We start from the raw sequence: 21,720 nt of genomic DNA on the forward strand, positions 1-21,720 counted from the left end.
AGTCTTCACAAGATTTTAGACTTATCCTGCAATTCCTGATGGTATAACTAAGTTTACTCAGCAGTCTCCAGCCTCCAAGTAACTTTCTCCTGATGTCAAAAGCTGAGACATACCTGAGCACTATTACTATTATAATAGTGTTACTATTGCCTACCATTTACATTGTGTCTGGGTGAATGGGCCCCACTTGCTGACCAGAACAGAATGATACTGCACACACAGATAAAAGAGTCAGTTCCAATGTCAAAAGCCTAGAACCTTGTATGAAAATAAAAAGAATAAAAAGACTGATAAGAAATGATAGAAAAATACCAGTTACATAGTGACGTATATATACAATATATACAAATATATACAAATAAATTCCAAAGATTCCTATGTAGATAATTAAACAATCATTCTGGCTATCAGATACGCACAGCAGAAACTACAGGGGAACAATGGGTTGCTCAGCGGTTCTGAAAAAGTTTAATTTTTACAATTTGCTACATGAAGTTTGTAGCTTGTCAGTATGTTGCCCTTTAGAAAATTGTTGCCAATATTATTTAGTTTACCCCAAAATATTTTAGTTGATTTTGAAATTAGAATGATAACTAGTGGAGTTAGATTCCCAGCTTCTGCTGAAGCGTAGTGGAACTGTGTGCCTGGGTGCCTGAAGTTCTCTGGAAATCACAGACTGAAGGTCTGTCCCACAAACCACGACAGGGATTTACTGCACGATGTTGCTACCTGTTATAACAACAGTCAGCACTTCCACATGTACTTTTGTAGTCTCTCCCTCTTTATAGCCTTTTTCTTTATAGCCTTTAGACCTCTCACCATCCAGTGATAATGCTTTATGTTGCAGTACAGTTCCATTATGTGTAGATGATGTCAAATCATATTTGGTGGAAAGAATTTTCTCAACCCCAAAATAACAGGAATTCAAATCATGACTGCTGTCTTTACAGATGCAAACCATCTGTGCTGCCTTGCTCAAATTCCTATAAAATATAATCTCAGCTGAAGGAGGTCTGGTTCAGTTAAATACATCCATATGGGAACATTCTCACATCCCCCATTACCAGACTGTTATATTAATTTTGTGCTCATAAATATATATATATATTCTAAGCCACAAGGAGATAACAATAAAGTATTATTAATATCCCATGCCTCTACGTGGTTAAGAGAAGTATAATTTTTACCTGAATTTTTATTCTTCCAGACTAACATCAGTTCAACAAAAAAATAAGACAGTTTATCCCTCATTTCCTAGATTTCTGATTGGAAAGTGGACAAAGACTCTCTTGTTACCATTTACTTCCTAGCATTTGAAAAAGCATTTTTTTCCCTGTAGGGAAGAATTCAGTGGAAAAATATGAGAAATTAGTAGATGATTTGACTTGAGGAAATACAGATATTGAGGAACACTGAAAATGAGGTAGAATACACTGCAATAATTTGTTTAGTATGTAAGATCATGACAGTGTAGGTAAACAGGTTGGTGAAGTTAATTCATGGAACTGCCCAGACAGTATGAACTCCAGTAGAAACAATATGCTTTAAATTACATGTAAAGCAAACAGACTTTGTTTTCAAATATTTCCTCTTTTAATTAGTGAATTAGGCCATATTTAACCAGTGCTGATTCAGAGTCTGGATTAATCTGAATTAAAAATCAAATGCAAATGTCTAAAAACACTGCTTTGTTTAAGAGCACCATTAAGTAATTTCTCATCCTTACAGATTTAGAGATTAGGAACAGGCTAGAAGAATGAGGAACAGGCTTTTCAATTATTCTAAAAAGCAACTCTTGTGTGTATTAAAGATTATAAAGTACGGCATACAAAAAGATTTAGAGGGTGATTCTCACTTAAATGTTATAAAGAGGCCTCAGAGGAATTCATAGCTGTTTTAAGGCTACTTGTGTTGCTTGCATGCTGTAAAGGAACTGTAACGTGAGAGTTAAATATGTACTTTGCCTAATGATTCAAAATGTAACTACAGGCCAAGCAAAGAACAAACCGTGATTAATTAACTCTGACTAATCCACATAAGTGAGACTTCCTATTACGAACAAATCTGAATTAGCAACAAATTGAAATTTCTAGAGAAGTAATCAGACATTAGTCTAGAATACCATGCTGCAGAACAGCCTGTGTAATGATAAGGAATGGCTGAAGTTTAACATAATACTGCACTTTTTGTGCTGAGACAGTGGTTAAGAGGAGCAGCAGCACCCAGTCTGAGAATGGATTTATGAACTGAGGTACAGTTAAACTCACTCATAAAGTTCCTATATGGAAAAGCTGTCCAGCTTGTACAGGTATCATATCAAAGTATCTTGGGTGTTTTCTACCTTTACTTGGGGAATTGTTCTGTGCCCACTGGGGTCCATTTCTGAGCTATATGTATGAAATAAAGGAACCAGATAAACTCTGATGTTTAAAGTACAGTAGTATTTGATATTTGTCTTGCACTTTGGACAAACTGCTTCCTTTTGTCAGCCAGGAAAAATGCCTGCTTTGACAGCTGATATTGGGCTTGTTTCACATAAACATCAGTTGACCCCTTGTACCGGACTTAATGAAAATGACTTGAAGTACTTCTTGCTTCTGTTGTTGTGAGCTGACAGCAGTAATTTATTGCCAGGTCCTCCCATCAGGCTGATGGATGGTGAGAATAAGAAGGAAGGACGTGTGGAGATTTTTATCAATGGCCAGTGGGGCACGATTTGTGATGACGGATGGTCTGATAAGGATGCAGCTGTAGTCTGCCGACAGCTTGGCTACAAGTAAGAAAACTCATTAAGCTGTTTCTCAAGTTATCTGTTTGCTGTATCTACAGATGTTAAGTTTCTGCAACCAAATATCACAGGCATGCCTGGTAAGGTAATTTATGCCTTTTAAAACTTGTCAATCTGCCATTCGTTTAGAAAAATATATTTATACTATTTGTATAAAAAGTAGTAAGGCTGTGTCTTCAAAAGGAATATTCATTACCTACCAGAATTGGGAATAGGAATTTTAGCATTCAAAGGCATATCACAGTTGGTCTGGCAACAGAAATGCTAGTTATTAAATATTTTTTGTTGGAAATTAAATATTCCAAATTACTAAGCTATAAATACTAACTTTTATTTGTCACATTTGTTTCAAAAAGCTCTTGATCTGTTTTCACTGAGAGGTATTATTCTGCATATTGTTAATATTTATCTTTTGTGAGCCTTAATGATGACTTTGAAGTCCTTATCGTGTCCAACATAACTGTTAACATTTTTAATGAAATACAGCAACAGGTCAGTGTCCACTGTCACAAGGTGTCAATATGATGTCTGCAGATTCCAGGCACACCAGTGACTGAATTCCTAGTTTCATGGGTTTTCCCCCCTCATTTACTGATCTGACTTAATGTAGCTTGGAGATTTGATAAAACTGTTTATACAAAGGATTATGGCTTTGGCTTGCATGACAGTGATTTGAATAAGCTTCATTTAATACAGGAATAGATCTGACAGACAAACCCACCCTCTAATTAAAACCACTGCTATGTAGGTGTCACTTCTGAAATAAAGCACTCAATCAGGCTTACATTCGCTCATCAGCAGTTTTTTTCTGGATGCCCAAGAGCAGTAAAAATATAACAACTATAGGGCAGATATATAAATAGCAGAACTAATGAGACTTGAAAATCGTCCAGAACACCAATGAAATACAACAGGAAATTAGTGCAATGTCTTCTCTGAGTGTATTCCTAAGGAAATCTGAGCTGAAGAGATACAAATTGTGTTAACTCTTTGCTGTATCTAACAATGTGAAGCTGGTGCAACTGAGTATCATCAAATGATGTCTGAACACATAATATATGCTGTTTAAACACTCTGGTATTCATTTAGTGAAGTGTATTTGAAAGCAGTAGTAGACTATGGCTTTAAAACCACAGATTGACTTACAAGTCATCTCTCGTACAAGTTACTTAACTTGTAATTTCTATGATAGTTGGCCATCTATAATAATTCACTGGATTTCCTGATTAACAACATTATAAATGATGTTAATACTGCATGTGAAGAGCTCAGCATGTTATTGTGCATGGCCTTGTGTCTGAGGAAAGTGAGAAGGTAAGACCTGAAGCCACTCTTCTCTCTAGGGACAGATCTGAGCAGGCAAAAGGTTGTATCTCTGATGGTCAGCAGTGCATAAGTAGCTGGCTTGGAAAGCAGCAATGAAGGGACACACGTGTTTGTTAAGGGTGGACTAAAGCTAGCTGTAAGAGCACGTTCCAGTGCATTAACAAACACACAGACTTAACACGTGTACCTTTAGAGATCTCCCAGTTATATCATCTTCTCTATTAAGCTGCACTCCCTGTTCTAGAACATCCTGATTTGTACATTTGTTTCCTGGAAGATGTTCTATTTAAACAGTGGGGGTTGGTTTGGGGTTTTTTGTGGTGTTTTTGGTTGGTTGGTTGGTTTTGGTTGAGTGGGTATGAACACAGCTTCCCTGGGAATTATCAGCAAACTGAGAGATTACTGATGCACAGTAAGAGATAGACTGCTCTCCAATAAAGCTAGGAAGAAGGACGTAGTGCCCTTATTAAACAACTGGTAAGATTCTGCAGAGACAATTCTATACTAAACTGCAATAAATACTTCTGAAGGAAAGGCTAAGAATACTGTGGAGATTCACAATGAGGTAGTTTTCAATATCCTGAGGAACTTCAGAGCAATGCCCTAAAGCAGAAACTTTGTTATTTGACACAGAGATACCAAAACCAGGCAAGAATTTACAGCGAGTGCCTGCTCTATCTCACTATTTTGTAATAGCATACAAGGACACATCAGCTGCCCACAGGTATCGGAGAGATGGACTTACTTTTTTTGTTGTTAGCTGTAATCAGAGTGTCACTCACAAAAGAAAAACATTTGCTTGTGACAAGTTAAATCATATTAAACTCATTAGGCAAAGACTGTCCTATACCAGTTCCAAAGGCAGTTAAGGCTTTGGATTATCTGGTAAATACATCCCAGGAATGGAAATTAAAAATGTGTAAGGACAGTTGACCTTGTGGTATCGTCTGTCATATCTTTTACATGCTTCTCTTCCCTGTTTTTTTGTGTTTTTTTTTCTTTTTTTTTAACAATTCACGCATTCTAACCAACATTCTCCAAATAGAAATCCTGCCCACCTACCCTTCAGTACATAGGAAAAAAATCCAAAAAGGCAAGGCTGTTCAAGTGCAAGTTTGAAAAGGGAGGAAGCTTGTAGGTATTACTTGTGGGTATTACTATTTCATATTTCATTTATATGGATGTGGCAATTGGAGAGCTGGACTTGTTTTGATCCAGCCACACTTCTTGTACGACAAAGCCTTGAAAATGGTAAGACAAATCAGAATTCCTCCCCAACACACAACCCCCAGCTAATGAAGGGACACAGACCCTTTATGCCATTCTCACTTATCTTCTCCAACACTGCAGGTATTAAAGAGGTGTAAAAAGAGGTGTAATACATTTTCATTGTCAAATTCTTTCTCTGCTCCAGCATTTCATCATACCTGCAGTTACCCTTCTGTATACATAGAAGCAGTCCTTTACAATATACAATTATCCTTTAAAATGGAAACCTGTGGAATTCCATATATATTGTTATCCCAATAAAATATCAGTAAATTGCTCTTAACCGATAGGTAAACTTGTAGTTCAGGCACACCTAGAGGTGGCTGTGGCTTCCTGCCCCACTTCACTATATAGCTGGTTGGGTGGTTTCCCACCTGTAATTATTTCTGACTCTTAAACCACATGTAACAAAATATCAATTTATAAATTAAGATGCATTATCCTAAGTATTTAGCAGTAATAACCTTTCACAAAAGTTACCAAATGAGATGCTTAAATGCTACACAAGCACAAAGCACTGGGTTCCTCCCAGGAAAAGGTGGGTGTCAATACTGAACTAGGTTCGGTCTTGCTCCAACTACATGACATTTTTAGAACTCAGCTGTGGAGTGCACTTTAAAAACGACATGATAATGAAATATATTGATAACTATTAACAACTAACAGATCTGTAAATTGTAGCTCCTACCACACTGCACTATTGCATTCAACTGGCTACTGTACACTACTGTTTCCAACTGGCCCATCTTTCTGAGGGAATCAGACCTGAACAAATTATTTTTAGCATTCACAGATGCTGATTTTATATGAGGATTAAAGAGATTATGAAAAAGCAGCTTTCACATATTTTGCTTTATAGCAAAATGTAATGCTGTTACAATGTAAAATACTTTGCACAGTGCCTTCTAACTAGATACATAAAAGCACTTTTTAAACATTAATGAACTGTAGCGGTTTTGTTATTTTTTTCCCTACATACCAGAAGAACAGAGGCAATGAGAAGGTGGTTTTAACAACTGAATCAGTGACAGGACTCGGAATAAAACCTCGATGCCTTTCGCTACTCACTCAGAAACATTTGAATAAAATGCAGACCAATGCCTCAAAATGCTTAATAAGAAAAAATATGCTCTGTTTGCAGAGGTCCAGCTAGAGCAAGGACAATGGCCTATTTTGGTGAGGGCAAAGGCCCCATCCATGTGGATAACGTGAAGTGTACAGGAAGTGAGAGATCCCTGGCAGACTGCATCAAGCAGGACATCGGGACGCACAACTGCCGGCACAGTGAGGACGCGGGTGTGATCTGTGACCACCTCAGCAAGAAGGCCCCTGGCAACAGCAATAAAGGTGAAGCCCTGCTGGGAGGGGCAGCCCAAGGCTGGGAGGGGAACTGTCACGGTAGGAAGAGACCGACTAAACAATCCCACCTCACGGAGGAAACAGTTCTATCAGAAAGAATTACAGAAACGAAAGGGTGGGAATCCTGTGAGGTAGGCCAGGCTCTGCTTCCGCTAACAGGAAGTAAGGAAAAACACTATAAAATCCTGCACTTGAGAAACAAATGTGTAAATGGCTCTGTGAACAGTCAAAAGATTGCAGCTAAAAAGACTTTTTCAGTGTATTTTCCTCAAGCAAAATTTGGTATTTAAAAAATACCATGAAATAGGGAATAAGTTCAGCCTTTGTGTTTGTTTTTTTTTTTTTTTTAATTAACTCTCACTGAAGATTGGCTACTTTTCATGTTGAGTTTAATGCTCTCTATACCCTTTCTGGTTTAGATTCTCTTGCCTCTGTTTGTGGACTGAGGTTACTACATCGCCGACAAAAGCGAATAATTGGTGGGAAAAATTCTTTACGGTAAATAACTGGTAAAGACAAGTAATTTTGAATATAAATCTTCTAAGACATGCATTTTACCAAAAGTGGTTTGCCTAATTTACAACTTTGTTGTAGGTTTGCTTTCTTTTCTTTTGGCTTGTCATGAGGTAGAAGCAGAAATATACCCAAAGCAAATCTGGCATGAAATTAAAAAGTATTAATTGATAGATACTTGCAGCATTATTTGAAAATCTGTAGATGCTTATGGGTTTAGTCCTTGAATGGGTTATATTTTTAACTTAAAAATAATTACTTTTATCAAGTAAAAGGATGTGAGCTATACAAAGAGAGCTATGAATATAGTACAAGGTTTTACACTGAAAAAAAGGCCTGGGTATGATTCACTGCTAAGACTTGATTTTCCGCTACAAAATAAGCCTTGATGATGACATAGCTATAAACCCAGGAAGTATAGGCTTTATTTTCCTAACAGTTGTGAGTAACCTCAAAAAATACATATTCATACAGTCTCACAAAAGGCATTGCAAAAAATCCACTTACATCTCACTGTACAACCTATTTCAGAGGACATGTACAGCACCAATCAATCTGTTTCAAAAAAGACACTTCCTAAGTGGAGGAGCTTCAAAGAACAGTAACAATAGGGAGCCCAGAAAAATATTTAAATGCATTCAGACAGAGCAAAGTAGGATGACTTACCTTAGTGAAGAGACAAATGAGGGTAACAGAAAAAGATTGAGAATTCTTATCTCAGAATAGGTGCACTAAGGACAGTGGATGAAACAAAATGGTGACAAATAATGTACTGCACCATTCAGTCAGGACAAGCAAGCTGATCTCACAATAAATCAGTACAGAGATGTTAGATGTAGCAAAAATGTGAGAGAAATCCAATAGTGCACTTAGAAATGCTTCAAAAGAAGCAGCATTCAAAAGAAAAGGAACGTCCAAACAGGATCAGAAAAGGACTCACTGTCACAAGAAGTCATTAAGACAAAGAAATTGAAGCAAGTTTGAAAAGGAACTGGATACCCCATTTAAGAAAAACCTATTAAATCCAATTTTCCAAAAATAAAAAACATCTAAATTGTTTTATTCTGTACGGGAAGCAAATTCCTCCACCTTACTTTAAAACATTTGGCACTTGCAATTCTCAGATAGGATGATGGACTAGATGGTCCCTGGCAGCTCTTGCCATCCAGCATACCTGTTCAAGCTGACAGGAGTCAGAAAACACCTAAGACTACCTGTTGCTTACTCTTGGATGCTGCTGCTGCTTACAGGTGCATCTCTCTCCCTTCCCTGACTGCTAATCTATTAAACAAAGAAGCAGCCACCCTGGTTTCACAGGCCTGAAAATATGGCAGATCTACTACATAAAACAAGATTATCACAGGCTGAAAAAAGGTGCTAATCTACTACTTGAGGTTTCTGCAGTTACTTTAGACCTCCTAGTTTGCCAGCTTCCTTTTTCACGCAGACAGGAACGGATGCTGGGTTCAGCTTTTCAAGAAATTCCCCTCTTTCCCCTCTGCAGTTGACAGGAAATTTCTGGTTTGTTGACTTGGATGGTATTTGGCGAGGAACCCGTAGAATGTATTTTTGGCAGAATGAATGCAATCTGAGAAGGGAAAATTCAAATAACTGAGTGTGGGAGGAAGCACTCAGAGTGCTGGATGCCCAAATGATCTGTAAAGTAATCCGGACCATTGTTAAATGGAATTCTGACTGCTGCAGGAATATAAAGATATTCTCCACTGTTAAGAAACACCACTGTTTGCAAGACATGCCAGTCAAAGAAAGTACCCAGGCTCTGGATTCAAGGTTAATCCCACTGCTGTCCCCTGAACACCGTGTCTCACCCCCTCTGCAGGGGCGGCTGGCCGTGGCAGGTGGCACTGCGACTGAAATCCTCTCACGGTGACGGGAGACTCCTGTGTGGGGCTACTCTGATCAGCAGCTGCTGGGTGCTCACTGCTGCACACTGCTTCAAAAGGTGGGTCTCCCTGCAACGGTGCAGTTGTTCTGGGTAGAGACAAAAGCATTCCAGTTCCAGCCCACAGAAAACTGTTCCAAGGGTTGGCCTTTTGGTTTTAAAAAAACCTACCAACCAACCTCCCTTCCCTCAATACAAAACCAAACAAAACACCCTACTACATTGGAATTATTCTGGGTGTTATCACTCGTGTGATTTATATTCACGACTTCAGCATTTTCATGAAAAAATGTTAACACTTCTGACATTTTAACCTTCTGTTCCAACAAAACCGCAGCTTGTGGCTTTCAGGTTATAGTGTAGACAACAGAGAAAACACCAAACACAGGGACTGTAGTATTTCAGATTAATTTTGGTAATGACAGATATTGGCAGTGATAGACATTTTTACTGTAACACAGCAGGAATTCATTGCTGATGAAGTTGCTGAAGTATAAAAGCATCAACTTGCACAGGAAGGAAGCTGGTCTAGTATTGTAAGCTTTCATCAGTGATTATTTCACTGGAATGGGCTAGAAAGCAAGCATAGAACAGCACTGCAATTTTGAGGGTATTTGCTTGATTTTGCTCAAGTGGGCTGCAAATGTTTTAAATTTGGACTTTGAGTATTTCCTTTCACTCTCTAGTAACTCAAATGAATAGTCAGATATACTTTTACTCGAATGCAGAATGTTACCTTTGCCCAGCACCAGATGCACATCTTTTCATTTTTGTGTTCCCTGAAATCATGAAGGACTTTTCCTGGTAATATTTCAAGCTGAAATGGTCAAGCTCAGTAAAATTTCTGCTACTTCCAACTGATGTTCCAGTTGTTTCTGTGGAACTATGAAAGCATTTCAGTTCCTTTCATGAAAATTCAGAGACAATGGCCTCCTATGGTCCTGTTCATCATCTCTATAGTGATTACCAAGGACGACACATAAGCTTTTGAAAAAGCCTTTGATTAGAGGCTTGAAAACGGAATGTGCTGCCAAGGAATGCCCATTTTGGACACTTTGCTGAACACATCCACATCACGGGACAACAGCATGACTGGAGCAAAATACACTGGGATACTTCCAGATGGGCACAGCCACTCAAGGGTCTGCTACAGGCTACCCTAAAACTGTTACACGTGGCCTCAGTGACCAAAGTATTGTTTGGCCCCATATGTTGCATTAAAACTGCAATTAGCCCTAAGCTTGCAGCTCCAACAGCCTGTGGATGCACTACTGTTCACTGTAAAAGAGAGAAGGAGCCTTTAGCTCTGAGCTGTCATTGAACAGCCTGGGCTTAACTTCCCAATGAGCTCAGAGTGATTTTAAGGGGATAGGTTTCCAAGAGTTATCTATAGATCAAGCGCCTTCTTCACATATTTTCCGCAGGCAGACAAGAGAAAGGCCAGTATACCATTTCTCATATCCCGGAAATTGGAACACTGCTTAGGTAACCAAAGTGGGCTCATCTGTACTAGGGATAAAAATTAAACACAGAATTGTTCACAAGCAGTATAGTGGTTTCTGTAATTTCATAGAGATATAATTTAAGATCAAAAGTGGTTTGAAGCTATTTTTCCTTTTATAACTCACTCATCTTATTATAAGTTTTGTTCAGAGTGATTCTGACACCTGTGGGGAATTTGAAGGTCTATACATTAAAAAAAAAAATTACTTTGGATAATTATAAATATGAGGCATAGAAAAAACCCCTTCATTTATCCTGTATAGAAGTTCATGTTCAGATGAACAGATGTTTGTTCACAGCCTACAGCTCTCTCCTTAGAAGCCTACAAGTGAAATGTTGCTCATGGAAGACCTGAAGATCTGCAGAATTAGACAAAGCAAGCTTTTCAGTCAACCAGGAATGCAACCCACAACTAGAAGAAATATTCAGTGTTACAGCTATATATTGTGCAGTGAACTGTAATGTTCCTGCTTTGTCTGCTGCTCCTCAAGCAAGCTTTAGCAAGCTATGGAGACCAGTACATTGCTGGAGGGTATAAAAAGAACAGGTACAGGTTAGAAGGTGATGGAACACTGTGGGGTATTTTCTGCAAAAGTATTAGAAATTTCCTGTTGAAGGCTATTCAGGATAATTCAAAGGAAAAATACTTCTGTTAGCTTAGCCAGATTTTAAAATAAATACATGTACCCAACAGTACTCCCTTGTTCGCATTTTACCAAGGGCTGTGTGTTGTGTAACACAAAAATCTCCAAAGGCATGCACAGAAAATTGTTATTTCAGCCACAGTAATAATTTCTAATGCATTTACCATTTAGTCTATAATGTGAAAGAAACTGGGATCATATGAGATGAAAAACAAGCCTAAGGTTTACAGGCCTTCTGTCACTTTGACAATAGGTGTTGTGATGCATATATGCTTTGTCTTCCTTACTATAACTTCAGTTGATGTAAGAGGTTTTTATCAAGTTATCTAAGCCTCCAGAATTTCTCAACCAACCTACAAAGCAGGCCTGAACATTTTCACTTCAATAATTATTTGGACCATCACAATGATGTTAGCACTCAGTTTTTCATTGTAATTACTGGCAGTTCGTGTTACCCTAATACATTTATAATGCACACCTTGCATCTTTGAAATCAGTGTCAGTCATGGCAGATGGTCATAAGAAACTTGCCTGTGAAAATATACAAAAAGGAACAGAGCCCAATCTGAAAATTCAGAAGATTTTTGTATTTGTATTTGTACTTGAATGTCAATCTAAACACCTGAGAGAGCATTTTTGCTCTTTAAAAACATCTCTTGGTATCATTACTTATATGAATAATAGAGACCCTGATGAAATCTGCTTGCCTGCTTAGGACCTGACTTTGCATGAGCCAGCCCTATTTGCTTTCACCTCAATCTCAGGTATGGCAACAACACTCGGAATTACGCTGTGCGAGTTGGAGACTATCACACCCTGGTACCAGAGGAGTACGAGGAAGAAATTGGAGTGCAACAGATTGTGATGCATAAAGAGTACAGGCCTGACAGCAGCGACTATGACATTGCCTTGGTGAGGCTACAGGGTCCAGAGGAACAGTGTGCCAGGTTCAGCACCCACGTCTTACCTGCTTGTTTGCCATTAAGGAGAGAGAGACCACAGAAAACTGCTCCCAACTGTTATATCACTGGATGGGGTGACACAGGTAAAAATGTTTTAATGATTTCCATGCGCCAATCATGCTATCTGAGGCTGCTTTTAAAAAAAAAATAAATCTCAGAGACTTAAAATAAGAAAATGCTCAAAATCAAACAATTGTACTGTTTTTGCATAGGGGAATACTTTCTCTCCTGACCCTTAACCAGGAATGACAACATTTCATTGACTGAATTTAGTTTGTGTTTGAAAAGCAGCCATTAACCATGTCACTCTAAATCAGAGACCCCGTCAGTAAAATGGTCTCATTTAGACTGACAAGCCCAAATAAAAAGCTTATTTGTTGCCAGGTGCACCCTGTGCAGCAGAGTATCACTCCCTGCCTCAGTACATAACTAACAGCTCTAACACAGTTAGGGTTTTAAAGGTAAGGACCATGCATGTTTTAATTTTGGAAAGGTTATTTAAGTTACACTACTTCAATAGAAAAAGGGACAGAAAATATAGATGAAATAGAATTTCAAGTGACATTTCAGTCTCCCTTGTTGCCACTGACACTTTCAACCAGCAGTTCGATTTAAGAGAACATCTTGCCGAAATTTCTGAGAGCCACAGTGCAATCTGCATTGCAGGCTTCTAGTCACTTTTTCGGTCAGTACAAGATTCTTCCTCTTCAAGGGTCTTTGTCCTTTAAATGTATTACTAATTGATAACCATGTTTTACTTTTATGTTTTTATGGTGCTGAATACAGTGCAAGTCAGCAACCACACTTGAGCCTTTGTTCCAGTGACTCATTCAAACTGGCAAGGAGACAAGGCGGCACGGCCAAGTATCAGTTCCTCCTCTTCACATGCACTAATCTGCGTGCACAGATGTCTGGGTCACTGTACTACAGTAAAGGAGAGAGACTTGGAGGGTGGCTTTTTTTTGCTACAAACAATTGTTAATTCATTGCCTAGCTCTGTCTAGCCTTCCTACATAAATTCACTGGAAGTCCTACAATATTGTTAACTTAGGACATCTATTTCAGGAAACATTAACCACAGCAATAATTGGCTTCAATTATGGTAAGAAATTACATCATCCAGTACCTCAGCTGACATTTCACACTTACTGTGTGAATCATAATTTCTTTACAACTATTAAGATTTTACTTTAAAAAGGCCAAACCAACACTGGTTTTCATTTTCCATGCTTCCACCTGAAAAAGAGGTGCAAGCTATAGAAAAGAAGTACAAAGATCCAAATTTGGATGCTCAACTTGGAAGCCAGCAGAAGATACAGCACCTATCAGGCTGGGCTAGATTGGATTTGAACTGGTGACCCAGAAATTAGGTATTTCTATGACTTTACTCTCCACTGCTCAAGACTCCCAAAAATTGCTTCCCCATGTAAGTATTGAAGTATATACTCTTGTAGAAGACACAAAGTGCTTGGAACAAACCAAACTCCAGCCTTGGAAAGATCCAGAGAACACAAGCTACTTTTTTTTTTTAAGCATCTATATTTCACATGTACAATATATATTTTAGTACTATATTTAATGCACAGTAGATTTTTTTCAGTAGTCTTGCTTCAAGTCATGTTATTTAAGGACAACACAGTGTGAAGACTGAGAGCATAAATTGGATTAAATCCCACTTATGTTTCCAAGACTAACCACTGTAATGAGAAAATAATTTGGGTCTTCTTTTTAGGACGGGCTTATTCAAGAACACTACAACAGGCTGCCATCCCCTTACTTCCCAAGAGGGTATGTGAAGAGCGCTACAAAAGAAGATTCACGGGAAGAATGCTCTGTGCTGGAAACGTCCAGGAACAGAAACGTGTTGACAGCTGTCAGGGAGACAGTGGTGGACCACTGATGTGTGAACGTCCAGGGGAAAGCTGGGTTGTGTATGGTGTGACCTCCTGGGGCTACGGCTGTGGGGTCAAAGATTCCCCAGGTGTCTACACAAAAGTATCCTCTTTTGTGCCCTGGATAAAAAGTGTGACCAAACTATGAACGTCTGGAATGAAACCCAAACTTTGAAGCAGGACAAGTTGAACGGCACAGACAGTGCACAGCTGGGGCCCACAGTGGGTGGAAACAGACACATTTTCCTGATACGTGTGTTTTCCTTTTTGTTAAATCCAAGCTGTATACACACAACCTTTCCAGTTAGGGATTACTGTCCTCTGTGGTAAGGAAGTTTATATATTGCAGGAGTGAGTTACATGTATCTAAGGGGAATGTGATAGCCAGCTGAGAGTAACACTGGAGCAGGACAGCTGGAGAGTTCACTGGGAGACTCACTGTCCACGGGAAGACTGCAGTAGCTCCAAGCTATTTATGCTCCAAGCTTCTCTAGAATTAATTACAGATCGCAATTAATCTTCAGTCTAGTTTATTTAATCATTTCTTGACTGTCTGCCTATTATCCCTATGATCTTACACTCAGTCCTCTAAATTTGACTCATGTTTCAGCAGCTAATGAGATCATTAGCAGATTGATTCTTGCTAAGTAATTCTGAGTATGTATTAAATGTTAGAAGGAAAATAATTGCCAATAATCAGATCCCCAGCTATTCTGATAAATTTTCTCACAGTTTAGTGTGCATAAAGTACATTCCCAAGTGAAACAGGTAGTACACTTGACTGTTTCCTCACAAACATCCTGCACAGCTACAAGAGCTAAATCAAAAACAAATGAACACTTATTTTCCTTCCTCTAGATAAGTAACATTTGTCTGATTTCTGAAATTTGTAATTTTGAGTAAATACAGCGTTTTGGAGAGGATTTACTTATCCTGTTTACCACAGCGTTAGACTAAAAAATATCCTGCTCTTCTCATTGCTGGGCTTTACTTTAAGTAGTGCAAAGAACCTCTGTCAATCCTACAAGAGAGAGTTATAAATACATTCAGTGGAGATGTTGAGCCAAACCTGTCTGACAAGGTCTATAGTCTTAAACTCCTGTTTTCTACAAGGTAATATTTAGACAGCTCTCTCTTAGTTGCAGCACTGGTTCAGGTTGATCTTTACAGGAAAGCTGAGTTTTCACTAACTTCTAAAGTATTGACACATCTTGATTCCATTTAATCTCTTTTTCCAAATACTGTTCCGTATGCTGCGAAAATTTTGAAAACTTATTATAAAAATGCACCAATAACCAGCTTACTGTCCTTCTAGAAAGGGCCACCCCACTGAACCTAGAACACAGAACACAGCAGGTTATCATCATCTTAGTGCAACACTAACAGGATCAGCCTGTGACTGCAGTTGAGAGGCAGCCTGGACAGCTCAGCACCATCTCCACAATCCCTGTCAAAGGCCATTCTGACCATCACAAGTGTGCTCTGCATATTCCATTAACATACACACTCATAAAAAGATGAACTGAAAAGCTCTGTGGGCTGTGAAACACTCCAGCGTGACAAGTGTGGCAGATGTGTCACCACATAGTGATTGTGCAAACTGTGACTAGCAGTGACTGTTTCCCTGTTCCCTATTCCCCAAACACTCTGGCTATGACATGTGGTGTGGTGTCTTGTGAAAAAGTGGGATGCTTGCATTCATGCTCTAAGTGGGCAATCATTCATTTCTGTATGGTTCTGTGTCTCTCTGGTGTTATAACAAATACCCACAACTCAATTGCATACAAAGGGGCATTGATATTGCAGAAGCCCATGTGATTGAAAACTTGGCTCTTAATTTCTCGCTGACCTCACACATAAGTTTTCAAGGTTCATGACTAATTTAAATATCTTATTGGAAAAATGGTGCTAAACTAGTACATGGGGTGCTTTAATATATTTTAGTTCTCTGTAATTCCATGCTATTTGAAATCGTGTGAAGTATATTATTTAAAAAGATGTCAAAAATCACGGTACTGTGACCACCTGCTGTTAGACCAATATGAAAGACTGTGCTAATGAACATTGAAACCATTACATTTTTACTTATATATAGCCCGTTTGATTACAAGGGAAGTACGTCTGTCAAAATGTATCCACTTGTACCATCCAAGCTTTGCTATACAAGACCATTGAGACTTATGGTGAAGTAGTCTATATAGTGCAATATATGCATTGTGTACAGGGGAAATAATCTTCTTTTAGAAGTTGAAATACGATACTTGGGGGTGGGATTGAGCCTGCATACTAAGTGTAGTAAACAGATTTAGTACAGTAGTTTGCTAGTACTGCTCTTTTAATAGGATGCTTTATTAGATTTTAAAATGTTGCACTACTGTTTCCATGCTGAGCATGCCTTTTCAGTTTCTAACATAAAATGAAATTGTCTCCGTGTTATGCCATTCTCATTTTTGTTCAATGAGCCTGATGATGTACATGTAAACAATAAAAACTGCCACACTGACTACAACTTCTGTACATTAATACTGTGGATGTACAAGCAGGTGCTGCAGGAACATCAGCTGGGTAAACTTCACGTGAGCTTTATTAAACGAGAAAGGGTGCTCTTGAAACTATTTTATAAGCTTAGGGCTATTTCCTCAAAAAGGGAAATTTGTCTTGTATGACAGAATTCCTTCCCACTGCATTAACTCACACCAGTCAGGCTGTCACAAATAAGTTAATCCTATACTCTTAAAACTGCCTAAGAATGTTTTGACCCTTGCTGCTCTCCCCTCAATTCAACGTTTTTAATAAATGAGGTTGTATAAAACCCCCTGCTTTTCAGCCTACGCTAAGGTTTTCTATTAAGCAGGTTGGCCACAGTGTTAATAGTGGCATAAACTACTGGCACTTGGCACTTCTACTACCAATGACCATCCTGAACACCACTCTGTAATCTATTCAGGCTCCTCAACACTGTAAAGGCCTAGTTAGATGCAGCCCTCCTCAGCTTCCCGAGTTTTTGTTCATTTTACAGGGAATATACAAGAGCAGAAGCATCACTGCAACTGACACACAAAATCTATTAAATTTATCCTGACCCCAAAAAACTTCCCAAAAAGGGCACTTACCTTACACCACAGATAAACCAAGATCCCATTTTATAACTACATGCAGAACACCTAGAACCTTAGCTTCCTTAATTCCAGAAATACTCACAGCACTGTGACAGCTTGTATAGGACAAAAGGTCAGTCCTCAATATTCTCCATTTTCAATGCTACTGCAACTATTTCATGCCTTTCTGTGCTATAGTATTTATACTCATAAAGATTCCTGGAGAAACCAATCTCCAGCCCTACTCCTGCTGCTTCCAATTCATTTACCTACACCTGGCCTTCTTCATAGAGCCATGGCCAGGCACAAAAAAACCCCACCACTAAAAAATTAAGGAAGCCACTTTGCATCAGGTGCTTGCCACAACAGCAGCACTTTCCTGCCCACGCCTTGTTCTGGGACAGCCCCAGACCTTTCCTGGCCAGTCTGTCTAGCATCTGCTTGTGGAAGGTAAGAAAAGATCTTATTTTCTGGAAGCACTAAGGTTACTACACAAGCCAAGTCCTCTTGGAGAAAAGGAAACTCAAAGTACACACTCAGGATTGTTGCCTTCCAGGCTTGGCAGCCACGACCTCGGAATGCCAAGCAGTAAGGATGTCATATGATAGACCTGTTTAAAAGGAGAGAGTAATCACACACCACCAGTTAAACAGGTGTGGTATCACTTATTATTAAGTTCACACAGAATATCCATTCAGCTGTACTTCCACTGTGGCAGCTAAAGTATATGCTTGAAAAATAAGATGATGTTTCCTATGACAGTTCCTTGATCTCCCTACCAAAACACAACACTACCACCAGAAGTAATTTCCACAGATCTAATCCATGTTGTAACTAAGAGTCCACACTTCCACTCCATCCACTCCCAACAGGAATTCCCACCTCAGTTGCCAAACACTTGGCAGTAATTACACTGCCTGCTGATGATCTCAGTTCTACCTTCACAGACTTTGTTTCCCAACCCATTCAAAGCCCCCTTACCCTAAACCTCCTATTTGGAACAATTTGCAAAAAACTTTCCTTATTAACTGGAAAATATTCTATAGGAGACTGTGTCAGCACAGGTGGTGTTAGCTAAGACTGTAAGTAAAATGTTCTGATTTTGCAGTGATTCACCATCTACTGGAGCTCCATCTGCTTTTGTGAATATGGAGCCCTCAGGAACTGCAGCTGAAAAAGCAGCTATATTCAAAGTTGCTGTTTCTGCCCTGAAGCAGCAACCTCTGATCAAAGTCATACCCCTCCTGGAATGGTTCCCAGACAATGCATCCACCACCTGAAACCACGGATTCTGCCAAAAGGTGTATCCCCAGAACAGGCAGATTTGGTATGTGTAAGTCATTCCAATGAACGTGTGCAGGTCTAATCTTGGTTACCAGCAGAAAGAAAGAAACCACACCTGCAGCCAAAGTCTCTTTATTGATTTATTCATACATTTGAACGCTTTATATTGGCATAGATACCAAAATCATGACTGTAAGTTTCCACATTCATTTTCCAGACTTCAAAAACTTACCTTCAGCTTCTGCAGTACACGGACACTCTTTGCAACCACCTTTCTAACATACTTCAGCAGCAGAGGAGCCGCCACTGAAGGTGCACGTGTCACTGGATTTAATACTCCTGCAGTGTGGTTGGCCACAGGACAGTGCAGCATGGCCACTGAACTACCAAAACCATTACTGTAACTGCTCAACACTTAGTGACAGCCCAAAGAGAAGCAGCACATCCCTGAAAGCTGCACAAAATGGGCTACTCGTCCTAACTGTACTTGTATAGAAGCAGGCAGGCTAATTTTAGGCAAAGTAAGCTGTGTTCCAGCCCCTCTTTGAAACGATGAGAAGAACTGCAAAATCTCTCATTAAAGCTCCAAATCTTAAATTTATTTAAAAATTGAGATTAAGATCTAGCCTAAAATTAGCCTTTTCTAGCTCTGCTTGATAACCAGAAATATTACCACTCACAAAGGCATCAAAATGAAAAAGATCCACCTCCCTCACCCAGTAAAAATTAAAATTTTAGTCACAGCTACTCTTAGAATTCACATGTGGAATTCACCCCCATCTTCTTCTGTCATCACAACTCAAGAGTGTTTTTCCCCTGTAAAAACAAGTTTGAGGCAGTTTAATATTGCTACCGGGAAAATATACAAGACAGCAAACAGACATCACCGAACAGCAGGATGCGCTGAAACAATGCTTTTAGTATCCACCTCGTGTTTCCCTCTGCTCCTGTAACTGCAGATTCTGCTTAGAACTCACGTGCTTATTGAAAAAGACATTCCCCTTGCACAGAATATCCCCGAGAAATCTGTGGATTTGGATGCTTCTAGTTCGGCAAACAAGAGTACTGACAATGTGACTTTTATGCTAGGAATAGTGGATTTTTTCTGATGCATCTACACCCAAACCCCATTCCTCCCATTCCTTACAGTAATGCACTCGGGTGTTATTTTTCTGACAATAAACCACGTAAAAATGAAGTATGGCTTAAAATAAAACACCAAACCTATACCTATTTCAGAGAACACGTCGCAGCAGATTAATCACTAAACATAAATTATCAAATCGTTATTTTTCCCGATAAAAATCTCACTCCTGAAGATCTTATTACCTACTATACACCCAGTCACATACTTTTTGGGGAAGGATCTTCAAGATCAGATATGTCTCCGTATTTTCAGCTTCTGAGCTCCTGTAAAATAAAATAAAAAAAGTTTAAAAACTGGGCTATAATCGCTTACTGGGGACAAAAAAGGTGAAAACTGAAAACCAAACAACCAAAAAACACAATAGGGGGAGACGGCCAGCCCCACGGCAGACTCGGTTTGTTACTTGCTACAGTCAACGACTCATACCCACAAGAAGGTACAAGTTGTGCCAATCCGCAAGGCTCTGCTCTTCCATGCCTAGGAAGGGAGTCAGCCACAGGCGGCAGCCCCCATGGAGTCATGGATCACCGCTCCCCACCCCGCCACGTGGCAGCCGCCATTTTCCCTCCCTCCCTCCCTCGTGCGAGCCCCGGTCCCGCGCCGCCTCACGGCTTCCACCCGGCCGCCCTTCTCGTCACGGAGCCCACCTGCTGCTCGCCCCGCTTCTCTCCGCTCCTGTGCCGCGGCGGCTCCGCTGCGGAGGAGAGCGCGCCCGGTCCCCGAGCACCAGCACCGCCGGCTTCAGCTTCACCCTCAGCCTCTCCCTCAGAGCCTCGGCCTCTCTTTCGCTTCCCGCGCCCGCCGCGCGCCCCCTCACCGCCAACGGCCGCCCCGCGCGCCCGCCCGCGCGGACACCCCCTCACCGCCAACGGCCGCCCCGCGCGCCGCCCCCGCAGACACCCCCTCGCCGCGCGCCCGACCTCTCGCGCGCCGGCGGCGGGAACTAGGCACGAGCGGGGCTGCGGGCGGAGCTTCGGGCGGAGACGTGGGCGGGGCCACGGGCGGTGGGCGGGGCCACGGGCGGTGGGCGGGGCCTCGGGGCGCGCTGGGCGGCAACCCAGGGGCGGGGGCAAGGCGCGAAATGCAAAGGGAACCAACCCCGTCCTGGTGCTTTATGAAGCTACCGAGTAGCACCCTCGGGGGCAAACGGACTAAGGGATCCATGGAAAAAAGGCCGCAGGTACTCTCCAAAGCAAAGCAGAGCCCTTCAGGTGGCCGAGACATCGGTGCTGCTTTACCTATGTGGCTACACGTGTCTATGTGTATCTGTGCTCGGTCCAGTCATAAACGCTAAAACGATCCCTGCTTGTTATTTGATAACCATGGACTAAGAAGAAAGAATAGGCTGTGAAAGGTGTGCTAGAAAAATGAAGCCATCCCTTTAGGTGAACACCTTTTCCAGTCCATATAAGCAAATGCTTAATTTGCAGGTTAATGCTGGCCAAATTCCCACACCCTCAATTTTAATTAGCACAGGGTGGAATACAATAGTAGTGACCAGATCATTTCAGTTGGCAGGGCCCAACTGCCCAACCACCTCAGGGCTGACCTAAAATTAAAGCCTGTTGTGGGGCATTTTCCAAATGCCTCTCAAACACTGACAGGCCTGGGGCATAAACCACCTGTCCAGGGAGCCTGTTTAGAGTCTGGTCACCTTCTACAACAAAATGCTTCCTAATGACAAGTCTAAATCTCCCTAATAAACTGTACCCTTCAGAGCACAGCATCTTATTTAACTATTATTTGTCATCCTCAGCCTGGTGAAGACACAAGCTCAATGTATATTTTTGAAATTATCACTCTTACTTTGTCTTAAACTCCTCCTCCTCCATTCAGGTTTCCCTAGTCCTTGGTTTCAGCTGTTGACTGCCCTCCTGCTCCTGGGATTTATCCTTTCATGCTGACTTGTGCTGTCTTCATCCATGTGGTGCACAGAGACAAAACAAATAGTGTCTTTTGCCTTTGAGCTCTAAGAGTTTGGAGACTTGAAGAACTAAAAAGAAATATTAAATGAAAGCAGATAAATTGGAGA

General features: G+C 40.4%; 2 protein-coding genes and 1 non-coding gene across 7 annotated transcripts in view; 1 reads left to right on the plus strand and 2 right to left on the minus strand.

The window, feature by feature from the left end:
• Positions 1 to 16,668, plus strand: part of PRSS12 (serine protease 12) — a 34,172-nt gene extending 17,504 nt beyond the window's left edge. Inside the window, exons 8-13 of the mRNA XM_027732814.2 lie at positions 2,635 to 2,776; positions 6,525 to 6,730; positions 7,162 to 7,240; positions 9,096 to 9,218; positions 12,070 to 12,350; positions 14,000 to 16,668. Coding sequence (XP_027588615.1) covers positions 2,635 to 2,776; positions 6,525 to 6,730; positions 7,162 to 7,240; positions 9,096 to 9,218; positions 12,070 to 12,350; positions 14,000 to 14,307 — 1,139 coding nt within the window. The 3' untranslated portion in view covers positions 14,308 to 16,668. The remainder of the gene's footprint in view (positions 1 to 2,634; positions 2,777 to 6,524; positions 6,731 to 7,161; positions 7,241 to 9,095; positions 9,219 to 12,069; positions 12,351 to 13,999) is intronic.
• Positions 1 to 21,720, minus strand: part of METTL14 (methyltransferase like 14) — a 71,667-nt gene that overhangs the window by 49,333 nt on the left and 614 nt on the right. For 2 of the 5 annotated variants that reach the window (XM_039385467.1, XM_027732815.2), the window contains exons 1-2: positions 20,336 to 20,500; positions 19,894 to 19,951 (exon numbers count right to left, since the gene is read on the minus strand). The gene's annotated coding sequence lies outside the window, so the exon portion shown is untranslated. Of the gene's footprint in view, positions 1 to 19,893; positions 19,952 to 20,114; positions 20,176 to 20,335; positions 20,501 to 21,494; position 21,720 lie in introns of those variants that run through there. The other 3 variants (XM_039385469.1, XM_039385468.1, XM_039385470.1) reach the window with 3 other exon arrangements.
• Positions 20,083 to 20,213, minus strand: LOC113994123. Its single transcript, XR_003542951.1, has one exon. It is a non-coding gene; the product is annotated as a small nucleolar RNA SNORA24 (small nucleolar RNA).

The sequence above is a fragment of the Pipra filicauda genome, unplaced genomic scaffold, assembly GCF_003945595.2.
Source record: "Pipra filicauda isolate LSUMZ 115617 unplaced genomic scaffold, ASM394559v2 scaffold411_size619879_pilon, whole genome shotgun sequence".
In the NCBI taxonomy this organism is placed as follows: domain Eukaryota; kingdom Metazoa; phylum Chordata; class Aves; order Passeriformes; family Pipridae; genus Pipra; species Pipra filicauda.